The sequence below is a fragment of the Salvia splendens genome, chromosome 19 (assembly GCF_004379255.2).
Source record: "Salvia splendens isolate huo1 chromosome 19, SspV2, whole genome shotgun sequence".
Lineage (NCBI taxonomy): Eukaryota > Viridiplantae > Streptophyta > Magnoliopsida > Lamiales > Lamiaceae > Salvia > Salvia splendens.
In genome coordinates, this window is record NC_056050.1 from 8,183,043 (window position 1) to 8,207,310 (window position 24,268).

Sequence of the window (24,268 nt, forward strand, 5' to 3'; positions counted from 1 at the left end):
AAATTAACTGAAACATAATAATTGCTTCCATTATAATACCTTAGCAAACTGATTTAGTCATCTTTTCAATGAGAATGCAGATAAACAGTAAGCCAAATTACAGATAGCAGCGGCGGATCCAGAATTCTAAAACGGAAGGGGTGAAATAAAATTTATCGGAAGCTAACGGAGGGGTGAGGGGCGACGTTAGAAGCTATCAGAGAGGGCGATAATGGAAAAATCACGTCCGGGTCTGTGGCAGCGGATCGCCTTGGAGGGGCGGTCACCCCCTCTTTGCCCCCTAGATTCGCCACTAACAGATAGCATTGAACCTGCTTATTCATGCGTGACTGAATCCGTGGGATCCATTTATTGTTATGACCCAAGAAAGGATCCGCGTGTTTTCAATGTGACCCGTGGAACTAGTGGTAGATCTAGGATTTTTCGTCTAGGGTACGATAAATAATTATAGCAATTCGAAGTCTCAAAATTTAACCAATTCTTTTATTTTTTTTAATTTGTTTTCTCAATTAAAATATATGATTTTATTTGTATTATTAAAAACATCATAAAGAAGAGAATGCACTAAAATACTAAGTAGTATATATTATGCCGAAACGATATGGAATTAAAATATTTTTAAAAAGCCAAAATAATGAAGATATAAAAATTCTTTTACTGATTTGAAAAACAGAAAGAAAAAATAAATGTGTGGATTTGGTTGGTTTCAAATGCATTAAATTATTTTGAAACAGCTAAAATGAGGAAAGTATAGAAAAATGCTTAAGATCCATATTAGAATATTTAAACAGGATAAACAAGATTTGAATAAATAAAAAAGTAGTAATACGGAAAAGAACAGATAGTGGTGAGGAGATCTGATTACCGCTGGACCAGGCTTGGAAATTATTTAACGAGTACATATAAATAATTTATTTAAGTTTTGGGGTACAATTACCTCCGCCGCCTGGAACTGTGAATGTTTATCTCAAATTCTTTGTTTTGTTGTTACGGAATTGAAATTATAGAATTGGAAAATTTTATAATTCAATTCTAAATAAGTATTTTTATGATATTAAACAACGAATTTGTAATTGAGGCTTCCAATTCCATGGTCCGAATTTGTATACCAAATGGAGCCTAAAAATAATTTAGCATAGTTTTAAAGTACTCCCTCTGTCCTTAATAATTTGTCACCATTTAACCCGGCACGATTTTAAGAAATGTAATAGAAAATGAGTTAAAAAAGTTAGTGTGATGTGAGTATTAGTTTTATAATAAAATGTGAGTAAGAATGAGTTAGTGGAATGTTGGGTTCACTACCAAAAATAGTAAAAGTGAAATGTGACAAATTTTTAGAGACGAACGAAAATGGAAATAAGTGATAAATTTACAGGGACGAATAGAGTATTTTTTCTATTTTAGTGGGCGTAATGTACACGAATGAAGCATATGTTAGAAGTAGAAAAAAAGAAAAGAAAAGCATATAGAGTAGGATACAAATAAAGGCGCAAAAGTAAACCTAATTAAGCCAACATATGTAAACCACAAGCTTTACTTTCCACATGCAAAAGTAAAGCATATAATGAACACTGCAGAAGAAGACATCGATCTTATATGTAAATAATGATAATATGGATCATATATATGTACTCGAAGTACATTCATTATATGTATCAATGTGTTAATCAACAATATAGTAGAGTAGTTTGAAAGAATGATTGGTGAAGCAGTTTATGATGCTGCATCCGAAGAAGACGTAACAAAATTCAAACAACTGCTTCATCAAGATCCATATCTTGTTGAAAGAGTTTCGTATCCATGTTTGAGAAATCTTCTACACGTAGCAACGCTACGGGGCCAAGTGGCAATCGTCGAAGAGGTGCTCAAGATCAGTCCGGGGCTAGCCCGGTTTTCCGACTCCCAAAAATCTTCTCCTCTCCACATTGCAGTGGAAGAAGGGAATCTTGAAATCGCGAGAAGATTGTTATCAGTAGCCCCAGAGATGTGCTGGTGGCGAGACGGGCAAGGCCTGAACCCGGTTCACGTTGCAGCCATGAAAGGGCATGTTGAGATATTGGAAAAGCTGCTTGAAGAGGATCCTTCGCCGGTTATGGAAAGAGTGCACCGCGGTCAAACGGTGCTGCATTTGTGCGTGAAACATCGTCAGCTTAGGTGTAACGCCCCACTTTTTGAACTCTAATTTTCGAACCCTAAAGTACTTGCATTTAATGCTTTTAATGTTGCGAAGTCAGTGGATTAATTGTCGAGTGGAATTATTGTTGGATACTTTTCGTGACCAAATTTTGAGTTGGAATTTTTGACTAGGTCAGCTTTGTTGAATATGTGACATGGTTGTTTTTGAATAATTGATGTGGGGTGAAACTAATTGTTTTTGAATAAATGAAAATTTGTTATTAGAGCGAGAAATTGTGAAGTACATCACAATGCGAATGTAAATAATTACTTTCCGTGAGGAATGTTTATTGGACTCGATTCCGTATTGGATCCGATAAATTGAATAAATAATATAAAAATTTAGTCTATGATAATTAAATTGTGGGCGGCATAATTTAATTAAAATACAATGAATTATACAAATCAATTTAAATCTTCTTCCTGTTGACTTGGTCACCAATTCGATAATTCAATTTAATTAAAGATTCTTAGAGATTTTCCTCCTCCGTGATGAAGTATTCCTCCCCCGTGATATGCAATAAAATAGTAAACAAATTCAATTTAATTCAAAAAAAAAGGGAAGAATTCGAAAACCTCCCTCAACCCACATTAAAAATCGTTTCCCCTTTCAGGCGTCTTCCTCTCCTCCCATCAAATCATTTTCCAAAATTAAACCACCAATCAGCCTTTAATTCCAATTAATTGAGAATCAATTACCACAAATTCTCTTATAAATCATAGTCTTTCTACCCTCGCCGCTTCCACAATTCCTTCCCAAATCAAGTTCCACTTCTGCAAGAATTCACAAGAACAAGGCTGCGTTTCTTCCTATTCCAGTCGGAACAGATTCAAGAAACCGAGAGCTAAAGCGAGGGGGTCCCTGTGTCGTTCAGTTGCAAATCTGCAAATTGAAGGTGAATCATCGCAAGTGAAACGTGATACCAAGGGGAAGAAAGTACTTGAAAGTTTAGCAGTCGAGGTGGGCTTTCTTTTAAATAAGGACGATGTCCTAAATATTTTATCGATGGGAGTGAAACTGCGTTTATCATGCCGTGATTTGATTTTTAACGTGCCTATCTGATGTGGCTTATGCCACTATTATTTAAATCGAATTCGGGTCCTCGTAGGGCCGCAAACCCTACTTGGATTAGTGTACACCTATGGTAGATCGTGTGCTAGCGTACGGGCTGGCCGGTCTAGTGGCTTGGTTTGTGGCCACATTCCAAGTCACGTATGTGCAGATATGGCTAACGTCTATGGGAAAATGACTGATCAGTCGACTTTTACAATGGGAAATGATTTTGAGTGCCTCGGGCCTTTCTAAAGTTAAACCCCGATGGTTACTTATATATGGCATGATAAATCATATTTTTTATTGAAAATGTTTTCGGCAAGAGCCCACTGAGTATATTTATAGTACTCAGCCCTGCATGTGTTTTCCTTATATGCAGGTTGAGCGGCGACGAGAATATGGTGGTGTTGAGCAAGTAATTGGAGAATAAATTTTTATCTTTGAACTATGAGTGTCGTCGTGTCTTCACACATGACGTCACTCTTTCTCTTGGTCGTTTCCGCTGTGACATTTCCTTTACTTATCAGTTACTGGGCCTGCAACTTAAGTTGTTTGGATATTAAATGCTTGGGATTTTACTAGTTTATGTCAAATTCTTGTTCGTTTTCTTTGAATATTAAATTTTGGCCCAACTCATTATTGAAACCCTAGTTCTCTTCGCCTGATTATTAAATTCTCTTAATCACGATCGCCCATATTTATTAACCCTAAAAGGGCGGTCGTGACAGTTTGGTATCAGAGCCTCAGTTTCTTTCCGCTCTGGACCCAAGAGTCTTTTGAGTTGTAGTCTACCCTTGTATCGATAGACTAAAGTATTAAACGTCGAAGGCTCAACACCACAACTCGTCACGCCCAACCACAAAAGAAGAGGTGAGGATATTTTAGCGAATTTTAAAATGAATTATTGAAATTTTTGAAATTCGATGGAAAAAAATGGTTCCTTGTGAAAATGGCAATTTTGGGCCTATTGGAAATTTAAAGTAAATGCTACGGATTTTGGAAAATGTTGTGATCATAGGAGACGTGAGACACTATGGGAGTATGTGATTGAAGGTGTTGAATGCGATGGATATTGAAGTGTGAATATGAATTGCATGCTTGGGAACTTGTTATTACATGTTTGGACTGCGAATTAAACTTGAAGGACATACATGTTGATTACTTGAGCGGCAAATTTTTTTTTTCATGCCTATGTGGTCGAAATTCCATGATTACGAAACTGTGAATGCAAAGCATGATGAGTGCATAGTTGCAATTTTGTGATTGTGATACAAATGCCCATGAACTGTATGAATTATGAAATGTGATTCCATGGATGATGGATTGACTGAGTTACTTTTTTTAAAAATTAATATACGTTGGATGAAATGATATGGAATGCCAAATGGTTTATACGGATAAACATGATTGATGAAGTACGAGGTATCGTATAGAATCATTATGAAAGTGAAATGTGGAATTTTGAACTTTGTTGCAAACGTAGAATCCATATAAAGCTTGAATTAAGCAACGACCGAATATATGTTGAAGTATGAGACTATGAACTATGTCTGAAAAACATAGAGTGGCTAAAAAGTATGCTAGGCTGAACGTGCTCAAACATAGTTGTAAATTGATAGCTGCAATATCACTTTACTGAGTGATGGAACAAACGGAAACATATACCTCGAACTAGACGCATTGTTATAATTGTCTATTGTTTTCCATGGATGAGAAGAACAAAACGAAAGGAAGTTTCTAACGAGATCAAGAAGAGAAGAAATGTTAGGTGATGTATCCTTACAACGACGAGAAATTGTGCCTGCAATCAAATAAAGTGAATGCAATCGTGCATAACATGTTAATGCGACGACGCGTTACAAATATGACAACACTTATGACACGTTAAGGCCATAAGGGTTATTACCATGTTTTAATGAAAATGACCGCTATGGAGTGCCAAAAACAATATGAAGATGTGATCTTCAAGGACAGTTAATTGCTGCAACGACACCAAGAATCTTGACTTAGAATCTAGAGTTTTCGAGAATGCTTCCATTATCTTGGGGAAACGACGGAGTGCCACCTTTGTAGCTAGAATGGATGAATTTAATTGACAGTACTTACTTGGATTCTCAGAAATTTCTTTCTATGAAGCTTCTTGACAATGGTATTCTTTTCGTGCATTTAAAACTTTTGATTGACCCGCAATTTGCAAGTGATGCATCACTGTTTCCTTTTAATGAAAGTAGAGACTCATTCTTGTTCCTCTTCAGTCATTTTCGGAGCCATTCTTAAGGGCATTTTCAATAGTGCTCCTCATGTTGAAACCCGTTCTGATTCAAGTAAGACTGTTAAATAGATTTCTAAATTCTTGATACAAGACTCTCAAGAAAGACAATGGCTTGATCTCTGCAAACACATATGAGGAATAAGTTTCAAGAGACACATACAAAAAAAATGATACACCAACAACACGAGGAGTCAAATATTTTTGCATCGATGTTTAGTTGTAGCAAGCGGCCGAAGAATCGAACGTTATGCCATACCTAGATATTAGGTCTTGAGAAATAGAAAGCTGAGAGAAGCCGTGTACACCAAATGATCACGTTTTGCGGCTCAGAATTTATGTAAGTGGTTTGATCAAGGGATATACGGATAACAACAGAAAGTTGTGAGTCGGAGTATTTAAGATCATCGCATAAGATCATCACTGTACGATAGTATTGGAATGAAAATACGGGCACCCTGATAGATTAAGATATACAAACAAAGGTCGTCGACCAGAGAAAATCGTCCAGCAAGTGGCGAAATTGAATCAATTAAAATGGGAAACAATCGAAAGGAGAAACGCGTGCAAGCACCACCACCATCACCTACTCCACCTAAGCCAGAATGACATATTGAATAGTTTTTGCTAAAGCAAAATCCTCCTATCTTCGATGGGATAGGAGAGCCGGCAAAGGCCGAGACTTAGAATCGCGCATTGGGGAGCATCTTCGAATTCTTCAAGTGCACTGAGGAAGCGTTTGGTTTGTGTAACCTACCAACTCACGGATTAGGCCGACTGTTGGTGGGACAAGCAAAGGACCATGACCACTGAGCAAGTGGATACAATGACATGGGAGGACATTAAGGCGGAGATATACAACAGGTATATCCCAAAGAGTTAACGAAAGGCGAAGATGGATGAGTTTTACAATCTCAAAAAAAAAAGGGTGCATGTCAGTGACAGAATATGGCCGCACACTTGCGACATGGCCCGGTATGCACCCGAACAAGGGATACCAATAAGAAGATGGTTGAGAAGTTCCGTTCGGGCTTAAGGCATGAGATAAGGATAGCATTGGCAAAACTTGGGAGAATTACATACACTGGATCATTAACTCGCGTACTAGACGTGGAGGAAGCTATGCCAAGGAGAGGGCGATGTGAAACACTACACTGGCACTGCCTCCACCACATTATTCTCAAGAGAAGAGAAAGTGGGACGAGACTAAGGCTCCCTATGAAAAGAAGGGATACCAGCCAACCCAAAACCAACCAAAGTATAGGGGCGTACATGTTGCACCGAGTCAGAGGGGTGATTTCTGACCCAAACCCCCTCAATGCATCGTTTGCTCGTACTATTATTTTGGGAAGTGTAGAATTCATAATACTATCACGTTTTTTTTAAACCGTGGTTGATATAATCACTTTTCTAGAGAGTGTCCAAGCAAGAATGTGGGGACGGAGTTAAGGTAGAACAATCAAGGACCCCGTTAGCAGTTAAGGGGAGATATTGATATAATTTGGGAATGGATTGGTTACCCTTGTATTATGCTACTATTCGTTGTAAGGAGAAGCATATATCTTTACAAGCCCGTGGAAGGAACCAATGGTGTACCATGGAATCTCGCTGAACGTCTAAAATCTCCGCACTCCAAGCCACTACGATGTTGAGAAAATGGCGTCCTGCCTATCTTGTCTATCTACAAGGAGATGAGGAGGAAAGGAAAGTGGAGGATGTTGCTGTGGTACGAGAATTTCCAGACGTTTTTCCTGAAGCTTTGCCTGGCCACCGCCAGATCGACAATTGGAGTTCAAGATCGACCTAGAGCCAGGGTCGACACCTGTGTCCAAGGCACCATACCGAATGGCGCCTAAAGAGTTAGAGGAACTCAAGATACAACTTCAAGAGCTTATGGACCTGGGTTTCATTAGGCACAGTGTTTCACCGTGGGGCGTGTCGGTGCTTTTTGTGAAGAAGAAGGATGGGTCGATGAGAATGTGTATCGACTATAGAGAGTTGAACAAAATGACCCTGAAGAACAAATAGCCACTGCCAAGGATAGATGACCTATTCGATCAACTCCGAGGAGACGGTGTGTTCTCAAAGATGGACTTAAGGTCCGGATACCATCAATTGAGAGACCGAAGAGAGGACATACCGAAGACCGCTTTTCGCACAAGATATGGTCACTATGAGTTTGTGGTAATGCCGTTTGGATTAACGAATGCACCTGCAGTATTCAAGGATGTGATGAATTGAGTAATTCAACCATACTTGGATAAATTCGTTTTGGTCTTCATAGATGTTGTACTCGTCTACTCGAACAATGAGAAGGGACACGAGGAGCACATGTGAATCACTTTGGAGACCTTGAAGAGTGAAAAAAAAAAAACTGCACTCCAAATTCAGCAAGTGTGAGTTTTGGCTTAAGGAAGTAAACTTCCTTGGTCACATTGTGTCGGCAGAAGGAATTCGAGTGGATCCCGCCAAGGTTGAGGCGGTACAACAATGGAAAGCACTTTCAACACCAAACGAGATTCGGAGTTTCCTAGGCTTGGCAGGATACTACCGAAGGTTTGTAGAGGAATTCTCCAAGATAGCGAGACCCATAACCCAACAACTCAAGAAGGGGGTAAAAGTCAATTGGACCTCGGAGTGTGAGGCAAGCTTTCAACTCTTGAAGGAAAAGCTAACTAGTGCACCGATTCTAGCCGTACCAGAGCCTGGAATGAGCTACGTGGTCTATACTGACGCTTCAAAAGTGGGACTTGGATATGTTTTGATGCAAAACGACAAAGTGATTGCCTACGCATCACGACAATTGAGGCCACACGAGTTGAACTATCCAACCCACGACTTGGAGCTAGCAGCAGTTGTACATGCCCTAAAGATTTGGAGGCATCATCTCTACAGGGTACGATGTGAAATCTTTACAGACCACAAAAGCCTGAAATACGTTTCGAGCAAAAGGATTTAAACATGTGACAACGAAGATGGCTCGAATTGGTGAAGGACTACGATTGTGGCATCAATTACCACCCCGGCAAGGCAAATGTAGAGGCAGATGCCTTGAGCCGGAAGGGCCATTCCCAACTGGCCACTTTTCTCACCAAAGAAGAAAAACTTGATACGCGAATTTAGCAAGATGCGTTTGGAAGTGGTAAGGGCACCTGAAACGGTGGAAGGCCGAATTGCACCTGATCTAAGAATAAGAATTGTTGAAGCCAAACGAATGGATGTGAAATTGGAAGAAATTCGAGTCAAAGTAAGAACTGTCAAATCTGGGAATTTCCGTGAAGAATCCGACAATGCCCTCACCTTCGAAGGGAGACTTTGCATATCGAGTGACGAAGAACTCAAAAACGATACCATGAGTGAAGCACATGAGACTCCTTACACCGCTCACCCGGGGAGTACGAAGATGTATTAAGACTTGAAGAAGTCCTTTTGGTGGAATGGTATGAAGAGAGATATAGCGGTATTTGTGGAGCGCTGCTTAGCCTGCCAACAGGTGAAGGCTCTACATCAACGGCCGTGTGGAAAGCTACAACCGCTAGAGATTCCCGAGTAGAAATGGGAGCACATCGCCATGGATTTCGTAACGGGATTGCCAAGGACTCTTAAAGGGAACACCGCCATTTGAGTAATTATAGACTGACTCACAAAGAGTGCACATTTCATACCGATTCCCATAACATATGGATCAAACAAGCTAGCTCAAATTTATATAAGGAAAATAGTGCGACTGCATGGAGTCCCAGTGACGATCACGTCTGACCGTCACCCGAAGTTCACTTCAAGATTTTGGATCAGCCTAGAACGTGAGCTAGAAACCCGATTGAATTTTAGCACAACGTTTCACCCGCAGACAGATGAGCAATCCAAAAGAACGATCCAAACTCTCGAGGACATGTAGAGAGCTGTGGTGCTCGACCGAGGAGGAAGTTGGGAGTCCGCACTACCACTGATTGAGCTCGCCTACAACAACAGTTTCCAGGCAACAATAAACATGGCGCCGTATGAAGCCTTGTATGGGAGAAAGTGTAGATCCCCGCTCTACTGGGACGAAGTTAGCGAGAGAAGAGTACTTGGACCCGATGCAGTTGAAGAGATGGTTGGAATTGTTCGACAAATTCGTGAAAGGATAAAAGAAGCTCAAGACAGACATAAGTCATATGCGGATGCCCGGCGAACCGACTTACAATTTCAAGCTGGCGACAAAGTTTTCCTCAAAGCATCCCCGTCGAAAGGGATAACGCGTTTTGGTGTTAAGGGAAAATTTATAACCGCGATTTATTGGGCCTTATGAAACCCTTGAAGGAGTGGGTCTTGTTGCATACCGTTTGGCGCTACCCCCAAGCCTTGGAAATGTGCACAACGTCTTTCATGTGTCGCAGGTGCGGAAATACGTGTTCGACCCAAAGCACGTGATTCACTAAAAAGAAGTCGCTTTGAACCCAGACTTGAGCTACGAAGAGAGACCCCAAATGATTTTGGGACCGAAAGATCCAGAATGTGAGAATTAAACATGTTGCTTGTGTGAAAGTACTTTGGGAAAATCATGTGCATGAAGAAGCCATGTGGGAGAATGAGGACAGGATGATGGAACTGTACCCAAAACTCTTTACTTGAGGGTAACAAATTTCGGGACGAAATTTCTGTTAAGGTTGGTAGGATGTAACGCCCCACTTTTTGAACTCTAATTTTCGAACCCTAAAGTACTTGCATTTAATGCTTTTAATGTTGCGAAGTCAGTGGATTAATTGTCGAGTGGAATTATTGTTGGATACTTTTCGTGACCAAATTTTGAGTTGGAATTTTTGACTAGGTCAGCTTTGTTGAATATGTGACATGGTTGTTTTTGAATAATTGATGTGGGGTGAAACTAATTGTTTTTGAATAAATGAAAATTTGTTATTAGAGCGAGAAATTGTGAAGTACATCACAATGCGAATGTAAATAATTACTTTCCGTGAGGAATGTTTATTGGACTCGATTCCGTATTGGATCCGATAAATTGAATAAATAATATAAAAATTTAGTCTATGATAATTAAATTGTGGGCGGCATAATTTAATTAAAATACAATGAATTATACAAATCAATTTAAATCTTCTTCCTGTTGACTTGGTCACCAATTCGATAATTCAATTTAATTAAAGATTCTTAGAGATTTTCCTCCTCCGTGATGAAGTATTCCTCCCCCGTGATATGCAATAAAATAGTAAACAAATTCAATTTAATTCAAAAAAAAAGGGAAGAATTCGAAAACCTCCCTCAACCCACATTAAAAATCGTTTCCCCTTTCAGGCGTCTTCCTCTCCTCCCATCAAATCATTTTCCAAAATTAAACCACCAATCAGCCTTTAATTCCAATTAATTGAGAATCAATTACCACAAATTCTCTTATAAATCATAGTCTTTCTACCCTCGCCGCTTCCACAATTCCTTCCCAAATCAAGTTCCACTTCTGCAAGAATTCACAAGAACAAGGCTGCGTTTCTTCCTATTCCAGTCGGAACAGATTCAAGAAACCGAGAGCTAAAGCGAGGGGGTCCCTGTGTCGTTCAGTTGCAAATCTGCAAATTGAAGGTGAATCATCGCAAGTGAAACGTGATACCAAGGGGAAGAAAGTACTTGAAAGTTTAGCAGTCGAGGTGGGCTTTCTTTTAAATAAGGACGATGTCCTAAATATTTTATCGATGGGAGTGAAACTGCGTTTATCATGCCGTGATTTGATTTTTAACGTGCCTATCTGATGTGGCTTATGCCACTATTATTTAAATCGAATTCGGGTCCTCGTAGGGCCGCAAACCCTACTTGGATTAGTGTACACCTATGGTAGATCGTGTGCTAGCGTACGGGCTGGCCGGTCTAGTGGCTTGGTTTGTGGCCACATTCCAAGTCACGTATGTGCAGATATGGCTAACGTCTATGGGAAAATGACTGATCAGTCGACTTTTACAATGGGAAATGATTTTGAGTGCCTCGGGCCTTTCTAAAGTTAAACCCCGATGGTTACTTATATATGGCATGATAAATCATATTTTTTATTGAAAATGTTTTCGGCAAGAGCCCACTGAGTATATTTATAGTACTCAGCCCTGCATGTGTTTTCCTTATATGCAGGTTGAGCGGCGACGAGAATATGGTGGTGTTGAGCAAGTAATTGGAGAATAAATTTTTATCTTTGAACTATGAGTGTCGTCGTGTCTTCACACATGACGTCACTCTTTCTCTTGGTCGTTTCCGCTGTGACATTTCCTTTACTTATCAGTTACTGGGCCTGCAACTTAAGTTGTTTGGATATTAAATGCTTGGGATTTTACTAGTTTATGTCAAATTCTTGTTCGTTTTCTTTGAATATTAAATTTTGGCCCAACTCATTATTGAAACCCTAGTTCTCTTCGCCTGATTATTAAATTCTCTTAATCACGATCGCCCATATTTATTAACCCTAAAAGGGCGGTCGTGACATTAGGGCATTGAAGTTTTTGGTGGACAAGTTGGGTGACCTTGTGTGTGCCAAAGATGATGATGGAGAGACCCTCTTGCATTGGGCTGCTAGGACCAAACAAGTTGAGGTGAGTCGCAAGTCACAACTTTTTATTCATCTAACATTGTTACTTTACTTTCACAACTGTCAATTTTATTACTTTGGTTGATCCACCAATTTATACATGTTACTCCCTTCGTCCATGTGTCTTAGTTTTTCATTTTGGTATGTTCTTTATTAATTGTCCCACTTTATTTTACTAATTTTGGTCCACTAATCATTTTCATTCATGTTTTATTATAATACTAATATATAAAAGTAGGATTCACGTAACACTAACTTTTTCATTTCTTAAAACCCATGCCCGGTCAAAATGTGATAAAATTTAAAGGCCAGATGGAGTACATTTTTCGGCTATTGGTTGCAAATATGAGGACTTGTGGCCAAATTTCGGATTATTCCATGGACTTAAAACTTGATCATAAAAATTACGAACTTTGATTGGATTAACGGTAGGGAAAAACAACGATTACGCTATGTTATTCATGTCCATCGAATTTCTTCCTCTTCTTCAGTAATATATATGTCCAAATTTCATGATTTTTACGACCAATAATCGACCATATTTTCTTTTCTTACAATTTCACATGTTAAAAATTCTCAATTCTTGTCCCACATCGACTTGGTAACGATCCTAGCTCATCTATATAAAGTGTGGATAACCTTCCCCCTTATGAGGCCTTTTAAGGGGTGAGTGGCCCATTTCTAATATGGTATCAGAGCGGGCCCAAGTCGATGATGGAGTTTATCTCTTTATCTCTTCTCTTGCCTACCCACGTGATGGAAGTCCGATGTGTCATTCCGGCCCACACGTGAGGGGGCGTGTTAAAAATTCTCAATTCTTGTCCCACATCGACTTGGTAACGATCCTAGCTCATCTATATAAAGTGTGGATAACCTTCCCCCTTATGAGGCCTTTTAAGGGGTGAGTGGCCCATTTCTAATATCACAGATGGTAAAATACTTGGTGGAGAGCAATAAAGTAGAGAAGGAATCAAAGAATTCAATGGGCAGAACAGCAGTGGGAATCTTGAAAGAGAGGCATGACGACAGTGAAGGAATCATATCAATAATTTCACCACCAAAAGCAATGTCATGGCATAAAACAAATCCAAAATTACTCGAATACTTATCAAAGAAGAGAGAGCAGACAATGGTGGTGATGACCCTGATCGCAACCATGGCCTTCCAGGCGGCCGTGAGCCCCCCGGGCGGGGTGTGGCAGGAAGACACGTCATCACACAGAGCCGGGGAAGCCGTGATTGCAACCACTCATCCCAAGATATACAAACACTTGGTACGAGCAAACACCACAGCTTTTGTCTCGTCTCTCATCACAATCTTCTTGGTCGCAGTTCCATTCCCGATTGGGCTGGGCGCTCTCTTTGTTTTCACCACATACGTGATGTGGGTGTCGATGGCGGCTATTGCGGTCAGCTACGGCGGTTCGGTGCTGGTCAGTGCGCCGAATACGCAGACGCGATCGCTTACCGGAATCGTTAATGTGGTCCTCGCTGTGTCGCTTGGCTTCTTCGGGATTAAGCTTGTGCGGAATATTGTGATGATGTGTTGTAGGAGACTCTTTGGTTCGAGGTTTGTTGATGATGATCTTACGTACCTTCGGGTTAGGGTGTTTCAGACTCTGAATTCCATTTTATGTGGTCTTCTTACACCTGACCCATGATTTTTTTTTTATTTTCCATACACTACTTAGCTTGTAATATGTTTATTTGGGCTGGACTACCCTTTGTCCAGCATTCTAGCCCAAATTCTTCATTTTCTTGTTGGAACACTTTTGACTCTATATTATGGATATTTTATTGATGCCTGAATTGAAGATCATTAATTTGAGTCCACCGTAGTGTGGTTTTTAAAATTTATACTATCCAGTTCCATAGAAATAGACCATATTTCTTTTTTCGTCTGTCTTATAGAAATAGTCTATATTCATTTATGGAAACTTTTTTCTCCTTCTTTTTCCTCTATCATTTATGAGACACACAATTAAAACTATTTTTTCTCGTTCTCTCTTACTTTACTAATAACATATTAAAATCCGTGCGGATCCCAAATGGTCTATTTCTATGAGATGGATGGGGTATTTATTTACCAATAAAAAAAATAAATTTATTATTTATATCTACTTCAACTACAAAATTAATTGGACCTGCTCATGACAATGGAACTTGTTATCAAATACATCAAGAACCCATGTGCGACATTTGATTAAATACTAGTAGATTATGAAGCAATTGAACATTGTGGGCCACATAATGCTTTATATTTTAACTATTGCTCACATTATCACTTAATAACTTAGGTACAACCATATTATATACTTATATTGCTTAAGAGCATTAGCAATAGCTACGTTCCTCCCGAAGTGCTCTAAAAAATTCCTCCTGCCACGTTATCATGTGTCACGACCGCCCTTTAGGGTTAATAAATACGGACGATCGTGATTAAAAGAACTTAATAGACAGACGAAGGAAACTAGGGTTTCAATAAAGAGTTTGACCAATAATTAATATTTAATAAAAAGGGGCCAAGAGGTTGACATTATCCAAATAATTAGGTTCAAAGCTAAAAGAATGATGAGTAGAAATAATGTCTCAGCGGAAGCGTTCAAGAGAAAGAGCGACGTCATGTGTGAAGACACAACGACACCCATAATTCAAAGATACACAATTCATTCACCAATTAACTTGCTCAACACTACCTTATCCTCGTCACCGCTCAACCTACACATAGGGAAAACACATGCAGGGCTGAGTACTATAAAATATACTCAGTGGGCTCTTGCTGAAAACATTTTCAATAAAATATTATTTATCATGACATACATAAGTAACCATCGGGGTTATAGCTTTAGAAAGGCCCGAGGCACTCAAAATCTTTTCCCATTGTAAAAGTCGACTGATCAGTCATTTTCCCATAGACGTTAGCCATATCTGCCAATACATGACTTGAAATGTGGCCACAAACCAAGCCACTAGACCGGCCAGCCCGTACGCTAGCACACGATCTACCATAGGTGTACACTAGTCCAGGTAGGGTTTGCGGCCCTACGAGGACCCGAATTCGATTTATATAACAATGGCGCATAGCCACATCAGATAGGCACGCTAAAAAAAATCAAATCACGGCATGATAAATACAGTTTCATTTCCATCGATAAAAATATTTAGGACGTTGTCCTTATTTAAAAGAAAGCCCACCTCGATTGCTTAATCCAAAACTATTTTCTTTCCTTTGCGTTCACGATTCCCTTGCGAGATATCACCTTTACAATTTAAAAAACACATAAATCAACACACTTTCAAATTAAATAAATAAGAAGCATGCATCCTAGGCGAAGTTATTTAACTCGTTTTATCTCGGTTTTCGATTATTCGGGGGCCGCTTACGCCCCTAATTCCTCCGTTGGCTCCTCGTATTTTTCCTCAACGATATCGAAATAAAATCCCCCAAAATTATAAAAGTGTGTAATTAAATTATCGTAAGCATTTTCCCCTCGAACTATATTTATTTCGGACTTAGGATATAATTATTCATTCGTTGAAATATGTCGAAATTAATTAAATAATTCGCCACTATTAATTATCGGCCCAAAGATTTATTTAAAAACCTCAAGTTTAATTATTTCCCCACCTTATATCTCCAATTTAATTAAGAAGCCCCAACAAATTAAATGAGAGCCCAAAACATCCAATTTTAATTGTTGAGGCCCAATTTCTTTCCTTAAAAAGACACAAGCCCAAACTTAAATTAAATCCCCCAAAATTATAAGGCCCAAATTCTATTAAAAGAACAAAAGCCCAAAGATTTGAAAAACTACTCCCCACCCCACGTCTGTCACTCTCTCTCTCCCTCTTCTTCTCTTCTCTTCTCTCTCGCCCAAATTGCAGACAAATTCACCATCCGTCGTCGCCTCTCCGGTTCACCCCTCTTCGCCTGTCGCCGCTGCTGTCGGAATCGCATCGCCGCTGCTCCGTCGCTGCCGCTGCTGCGCAGTCACCGTCGCTGCAGTCGTCGTTCGATCCAGCCAGGGGATGCCGCCGTCGGTGGTCGTGCAGCAATCGCCGGGAGGAGCCGCTACTGTCGCGTACCCGCCGTCGCTGCCGGGAGGTGCCGCCTCCGGTCAGCCCCCGATTCCGCCCCGATTTCCTCCCCGAAGGTAAGTTCTTTATTTGATTTCGTGAATTAAAATTTGTTTCTTTAGTTTAGTTTGCTTCGATTCATTCGATTACTAGATATATCGCAGATTGTGGCAACCGTAGGGTTAAATATATATGGATGCAGTAGTATGACATTGGAAATTTGGATGGGAGAGGGATATACCTTCGATTTGCAGACAGATTTTGAAAGAGTAGATGATGAATCTTTTCCCGATTTTAGTTCTGGTTGTCTGTAGAGAAGAGTGAATGAGTTAATTTCAGAGCATGTAGAATAGAGCGAAAAATTCTGCAGAGTTTACCTTGAATTGAAGTTGTGAAGAAGAAGGCTTGGTTTTCTTGCTGCAGAGGACGTGTAGAATAGGCAGAATGAATTGATTTGTTGATTAAATTAGAGGGATGAGTGGTTTGGATGTGGGAGAGATTTAAGGGAGTGGGAAGAGAGGGGAGAACGGTTTTGACATGTGTTGAGGGGAGGAAGAATTCGAAATTCCCCTTTTTTTCTTCTTTGAATTAATTTGAATTTATTTGGTATTTATTTGCAGATCACGGAGGAGGAATATCTTCTCACGGAGGGGGAATATCTTTACAGAATCTTTAATTAAATAAAATTACAGCTGATTGATGATCAAATCAACTGGGAAAAATTAATTAAATTAGTTTAATTCACGGTCCTTTATATTTTATTTTAAATTGTGCAGTCCGCAATTTATTTATCACAGGCTGGATTTTTATAATATTTATTTAATTTATCAGATCCAACACGGAATTGAGTCCAATAAATATTCCTCACGGACAGGAATTAATTAAATTCGCGCAGTCATTTATTTCACAAATCTCTAGTCCAGCAACAATTAATTCACGGATAAAAGCATTAAATGCAAGTACTTTAGGGTTCGAATATTAGGGTTCCAAAAAAAAAAAACGGGGCGTTACATCCTACCAACCTTAACAGAAATTTCGTCCCGAAATTTGTTACCCTCAAGTAAAGAGTTCTGGGTACAATTCCATCATTTTATCCCCATTCTCCCACGTGGCTTCTTCATGCCCATGATTTTCCCAAAATACTTTCACACAAGCAACATGTTTATTTTTCACATTCTGGATCTTTCGGTCCAAAATAAATTGGGGTCTCTCCTCGTAGCTCAAGTCTGGATTCAACGCGACTTCTTCGAAATGGATCACGTGTTTTGGGTCGAACACGTATTTCCGTAACTGCGACACATGGAAAATGTTGTGCATATTTCCAAGGTTTGGTGGCAGCGCCAATCGGTATGCAACGGGGTCCACTCCTTCAAGAATTTCGTAAGGCCCAAAAAATTGCGGCTTCAATTTGCCCTTGACGCCAAATCGTGTTATCCCTTTTCACGGGGATACTTTCAGGAAAACTTTGTCGCCAGCTTGGAATTGTAAATCAGTTCGTCGGACATCCGCGTATGATTTTTGTCTGTCTTGAGCTTCTTTTATCCTTTCACGAATTTACCGCACGATTCCCACCATCTCTTCAACTGCATTGGGTCCTAGTATTCTTCTCTCGCCAACTTCATCCCAGTAGAGCGGCGATCTACACGTTCTTCCGTATAATGCCTCATACGGCGCCATGTTTATCGTTGTCTGAAAGCTATTGTTGTAGGCGAACTCAATTAGTGGTAGTGCTGTCTCCCAACTTCCTCCTCGGTCGAGCACCACGGCTCCCAGCATATCTTCGAGAGTTTGGATCGTTCTTTCGGACTGTCCATCGGTTTGCAGGTGGAACGCTGTGCTGAAGTTCAATTTGGTTCCAAGCTCTTTCTATAGACTTATCCAAAATCATGAGGTGAATTTCGGATCACGATCGGACGTGATAGTCGCTGGGACTCCATGCAATTGAACTATCTCCTTTGTGTAAATTTGAGCCAGTTTGTTGGATCCATAGTTTATGAAAATCGGTATAAAGTGCACACTCTTGGTAAGTCGGTCTATAATTACCCAAATAGCGGTATTCCCTCTCAGAGTCCTCGGCAATCCCGTCACGAAATCCATGGCGATGTGTTCCCATTTCCACTCAGGAATCTCTAGCGGTTGTAACTTTCCATACGGTCGTTGATGTAGAGTCTTTACTTGCTGGCAGACTAGACACCTTTTGACGAATGACGTTATGTCCCTCTTCATACCATTCCACCAAAAGGACTTCTTTAGATCTTGATACACTTTCGTACTTCCTGGGTAGGCGGTGTAAGGAGTCTCATGTGTTTCACTCATAACTTCATTTTTGAGTTCCTCGTTATTCGGTATGCATAGTCTTCCTTCGAAAGTAAGGGTATTGTCACCTTCTTCACTAAAATTCCCAGATTCACCGGTTCGAACTTCTACATGAATTTCTCCAATTTCGCATCCATCCGTTGTACTTCAATGATTCTCGACCTTAGATCAGGTTCAATAGCTAAAGAGGCGATTTAGGCTTCCACTGTTTCACAGGTGCCCTCACCACTTCCAAATGCATCTTGCTTGAGTAGTTTCTCTTCTGGTATTGGTCCCTCTATGGTGCCCTTCTCTTCGTCACTACTCGTGCCTAGGTCAGACAAGGTGGTCGACAGGCCAGAACGAGTGGTTACGAGTATAGTTCATCGCTTGAGTATTTTCGGCCTCCACTGATCAGGAGGCGAGCTACTGCTCATAAACTGAAATGAAAAGTAAAAGGAAAATTATACACAATATATACACCAAAGTATCACACACAATAGCAACTCAAAAACGCCATCCATCCCCGGCAACGGCGCCATTTGAAAGACAACAGGGGTGCGTAGGTGTCGTTCAAGCAAGGATATATCCTACTGGTCAGGATAGAGATCCTAACTAGGCCTAGACCCTGGTTTCAAAGAATCCTCAACCCTCTTCTACTGGGTAGTATAGTGAAGGTAGGGGTCGAATCCCACAGAGATGGTGCGTTTAAACTACCGCGGTGATATTTGGAAAGGTTGGTTAGCTACCACGCTTGGGTTGAGTCTCTACTAGACGGGAAATTAAGATGGTGTCCTACTGACTAGGAAGGGTGAATGGTGGTCGACATGTAGTAGTGTACGTGGAATTATGGTGGATGCGGTGTAACAGAAAATATGCTGAAAGTACTAGGTTACTATAAAAGGCTAAACAGAAAAGCAGAGAATAAGTGGTAGTTGTCGTGACTAGGCTGACAGATTTGCAGGGTGTACTAAAGGTGAAGGATAAAAAGCAAAAAGCATCTAAAAAGCAAAGTGGTCCCAAACTTGGATATGGACATCATCTTCTTCAACAACCACAAACTAAAATCTGAAAACAAACCAGATTCAGCATCATAAAAACGCAGATTAATAACTCACGAACACAGATCTACAGTCAAAAATTCCAAATCGAAAATCAAACATCGAAACTAAAATCCCACCTACTGATCAGCATGGAAAAAGACAAGAAACGCATAACTGCACCTTGCATGAAACAAACCTCTATGAAATAACAGTAAACAGATCATGCTAACTCGAAGAAATAAACTACTGACTGGAAACACACGATTCAATACTCAAAACGACCAGAACCTCTAGATTTAACTAACTAGGCAGAAAAGAAAGAAAGCAGCTCGACAAATTGAACAGAAATCAACTTCATAGCATTAAACATTGTTCGGATCTTCAACAAAATACTTCAAAGCAGTGAAATTCAAAAGCAGCAAGATCCAACGTAAGGAATATGCAAGTAAATTAAACTACGAAAGCGAGATAAAAGTGTTTTTGCCACTCCGGGCGATGGAACTCCTAAACTATGATCTTGCTGGCTGGAATAAGGATGACTGGAACTCCTGGAACATCTGGGCGTCAGGTGATCATGGCTGCGGCGAGGCAAGAAGCGGGACACAGCTGAAAGACTGGTATTACCGAGAGAACTCTCTACCTAAAGATGGTGGTGAATGAGTGAATGTTTGTCTCCTCTCTCCAAGTGGATTCCTTTTATAGGGAGGCTTACCCTTGATTTTAGGGTAAAACCTTGCGGTGAGATGACTTCTTTGCCCTCAATTATGGGTAATCCGTCCCATCTATCCGTCTTCTCCATCTCAAGCCGTTTCAACACGAATACTGATCAGTATGAGATCATGCTGGCGCCCTTTTTCACCTGAACATTTCGAAACTTCCCTACTGGCTGGAACACTTAACCTGCACACTTTGAGCAACTGTTTTGCAGATATAATTAATTTTGCACATCATACTGACCAGTAACCAAGGCCTAGAATACGACTTATCAAACTGCTCAAACTTACCAAATGCTTGTCCTCAAGCGTGAAGAACAAACAAAAAGAAATAAGTCGAATTCTAGCCTGGTTACTCCCCTGACCGACTCAATCCTAAACTAGACCCTAGGCTACAACAGAAAGAGAAAACAAAAAACACAAAAACAAGCACAGAAAAGAAACACATAAACGAAACACAGAAAGACTAAACACAAAGATTGGGCTATATTTTCAACCATCCCTCCCCTCGGGATCAGGTGCAATCCGGCCTTAGACAGCCTTGAACTTCCGCCGCCCCCCTTTTCTCTCCTAGTCAGTATATCTGCTTGTCAAGATCACCCACACTCTCGGCCAAACACTAGGTTCTCTCAGTCACTCATACCTCACCAGGAATGTTAGGACTGCATTCTCTCATTATGCTCAACCACAATTGCTTCGGACTTAGATTTCACGGGCAGCAACTGAAGGGCTTAAAGGCTTGTAACGGGGCTATTGGTTTGTAATGTTTTGGGTGGATGTTCCTAAGGTTCTAAGGTTCAAAAAAACTTCTATTTTATTTGATTTGGGGGAACTGTGTGCATTTGGGCCTCTGGTTAGTTGCTTTTCTTGGCTGGTGCTTCTGGTTATGATCTCCAACTGGTCAGTAGCTTCTTGTGGCTTCGCCACCCTTATTCCTTCTTCAATTTTTTGTGGCCGAGTTTTTTTTTTTTGAACATTTTCTTCATATTCTTTCTTCTTCTCTTTTCTTTTTTTTTTCTTTTTTCTCCAGTGGCTTCGCCACCCTTATACCTTCTTTTTGGGCCTGGGATGACTCCCTGGCCGATTTTCTTCAAAACTTTCTTGCCCAGCTGGTTCCTGCCTTCTTATACACCTTTCTGGCCAGTAAGCTTCATTCGCTTCATGCCTTGCACACACACAGTCCCAGTGGCTAGGGGTATTTATCTGGGTATAAAGAGTTAGAAAAGAGGTTCTAAAGGTGGTTTTTTTTTGGGGGGGGGGGTTCCTACTGCCTTCATTGTTGCTACACGCAGTCACTTCACCCTAGGCAATTTGTGGCAGCCGCTCTTTTCTTTTCTAAACATGTGGAAAATGGTTCCACTTAAAGCTTATAACTCACATTTTAAGAGGGCTTTCGTGTTTGGCTCTAAGTATGGGCTTTTCTTTCATACTCGCATCATCTATCCTGGCTAGGAGGTGCTAAGGGGGGTGGTTTCTGTTTTCCAGCATGTCTTATTTCCCTCAATTCCCCTCACCGTCAGCTCAAGACAGTTGAGTTTTAAGCCCAATCATCACAAAAAAAAAAAAAAACCTAACATGACACTAACACAAGCACAAACACAGACCACACATATACACATTCATCATACTGGTCATTGCGTCCCCCCTCCCACTTTACAAGTGTCTGCCCTCAGATAGGGCTGTGAAGTGGAAAAGGTAATAGCCAGTATGATGGACACATAGACAAACAGACAAAAGCAACATGCTGAAAACTAAAAACTTCTCACACTTAGACTATAAAGTAGGCTAAGTAGGAGAGTTTAAAACCTAAGCAGAATCCAACAATTACAAAACACATATATACAAAACTCCTCACACTTAGGCCATGGAATGGGCTAAGTGTGAGCCAACATGCTTACGAAAAAGAAAACAGAAAACACAAACACATGCGCCAAAAAAACAAACACTTAACTTCTCACACTTAGACTATAAAATAGGCTAAGTGTTATGAATGGGGTTTGCGCACAAACAGAAATTATACTACCTAAAAAAACGAAACACAATTAAAATACGAAAAACTAAAAACTGAAAATAAAAAGAAAACTAACTGGTCAAGTGGGGTGGTGGTCACTTGTTCCTCCTGCTCCTTCGCGGGGCAGGTTGTGGTGCAGGTGGTTCTTGCGGTTGCTCCTCCTCATTCTCGGACTGTTTTCCTTCAGGCTCGGCCGATTCTTCGGCATCTCCTTACTCTTGTTCCGCCTCTAGTTTCTGCTCTGCTTCTTTTGTCTCGGTTAATACCTCCTCTGATACTCGTGGTTCATTAGCTCGGCCTCCATGGCCACTTGGTTCAACAGCTTCCTCTTGGCCTCGTTGTGTTAACTTCATCAATATCTCGTCTATCACGGACGCCATCCTGGCCATTTCTGTTATCAACCTGTGGTTTTCCTCTCCTAGCCTGGTAACAATCGTCTCCAAAGCTTCTTGCTTCTGACTCTGCCTCGTCTGTCCTGCAGACTCCTTCAACATTCGTTCCATTACCGATGCCAATTGCACCACCTCCGCTTTCAAATGCTGATTCTCTTCTTTCACTTCTCCCATCGCTTTCTCCATCCATTCCTGTCTCTGCTCCTGATCTTGTGTTCCCGGATGTGTTGCAGATCTCCCAGTCGGTATAGCTTCTTCTCCCATTGCGTAGAATTGGGGTGCGCCCTGCCTCATGTAAACGGTGTTCGTTTGGACGAACAAAAGTGTATCAAAAAGACCAGGAGGATCCACCATGATCTGGTCGGATAAGTCTTCGGCCTCCGTGATGATGATGTTGTTTCTGACGAACACTCCCAAGACATGACAGAGAGTGAGGTTCCTCGCTGGGTGGGTGGCAATTAGATGGCATTGGTAGGCGGTCCAAAAACCCAGATGCAACTTCCTTCCCTGCTTGGTGCACCAGAGAAGATATAACTCCGTCATCGATGTCCTAACAGCGGAGTTCGACTGCCCCAATAAATTGAAAACCAGGTAAAGCTGTACAAGACGCAGAATTGGGTTGTTGAAATGAACGGAGCGGGAAATAGTGGACTGGAATTGCCCTGCACCAGGGTGAGTAAGTTCCTCCCAGGCTTCATGGGGCTCAAATTCCACATGTTTGCGGGGAATTCCCCGCTCCCTACTTCTCCACTCAGGCCCTATGGCCTCCTCTAAACTGCACATTCCCAGACGCACGGTCCACTCAATCAAGCTCATCCGTATCTCTCCGCCAAACAGCCTAAAGCTGATACATTCCTCATCTAGATCAGTGGTGACCTTAAACCTAAAGGTCGTGAAAAACTCCTTCGCTAATCTAACCGGGACACTCGGATCCCCATTCTCCAACAACCATTCGAATCCTAATGCGTGCAAATAAGATAGAAACTGCTCGCGGGCACCTAACTCATCTAAAGAAGGAATGTGAAGTACCTTTCCGCTCTTCACCTGCTTACTCCCTTCATCCTTACTATCGAAAGCTTTCTGTAGCTCCTTCGAGTCGAAAAGCTTCATCTCCTCCACCAGATCATTAGTAAGGTCCACTATCCAGCGCTTATATCGGAGTCTCTCTGCCGGTGGATGTAATAACTCTCTATGATCGTTTGGAAGTTGTTGTTCCTTGTACTTCTCATCCTCCATGGACGTATCACTGGCCGATTCAGATTCCTCACTGATCTCATACTCACTATCACTCTGCTCTCGTCGGCTGGATGGGGTCCTCTAAGCAGCCTCAGTGATCACTATGCCGGTGTTCACTGTACGTGACTTCTTGTTGCTGGGCTTCTTCTTCATAGGGGCCTTCCCCTTTCGTTTTCTCTCTTCACGGTATCTCACTTCCTCTCTGTCAACTTTGTCTTTCTCTTCTTCGGGTTCTTTCTCAGCTTGTGTTGAAAGTGGATCCTGGGTAGTAGGACCGGTCTCCTTGTGGCCTACTGACCTGGATGCGAGGTCCAGACCCTCAGCCATCCCGTCAGCCTCTTCACCTTGGCCACTCAGTGTTGGAGACACCGCTCTGGTTTCCACTGCAGTATCCTCTCGGTCGGTAACAGGTAAGGGCTCCTCCCCAGGTTTTATGGGAGTG

The 24,268-nt window shown here is 41.0% G+C and overlaps 1 protein-coding gene, 1 long non-coding RNA gene and 1 pseudogene across 2 annotated transcripts; 2 read left to right on the plus strand and 1 right to left on the minus strand.

Annotated features, from left to right (window-relative positions):
- The window catches only part of LOC121778973, an 88,682-nt pseudogene that overhangs the window by 6,883 nt on the left and 57,531 nt on the right, over window positions 1-24,268 (minus strand).
- Window positions 1,633-13,826, plus strand: LOC121778689 (ankyrin repeat-containing protein ITN1-like). The gene is made up of 3 exons (XM_042176085.1): window positions 1,633-2,154; window positions 11,962-12,064; window positions 12,989-13,826. The coding sequence occupies exons 1-3, from the start codon at window positions 1,697-1,699 to the stop codon at window positions 13,718-13,720; spliced, it is 1,293 nt and encodes a 430-aa protein (XP_042032019.1). The 5' UTR covers window positions 1,633-1,696; the 3' UTR covers window positions 13,721-13,826.
- On the plus strand, window positions 9,799-11,898 carry LOC121778690. The gene is made up of 2 exons (XR_006045705.1): window positions 9,799-11,137; window positions 11,610-11,898. It is a non-coding gene; the product is annotated as an uncharacterized LOC121778690 (long non-coding RNA).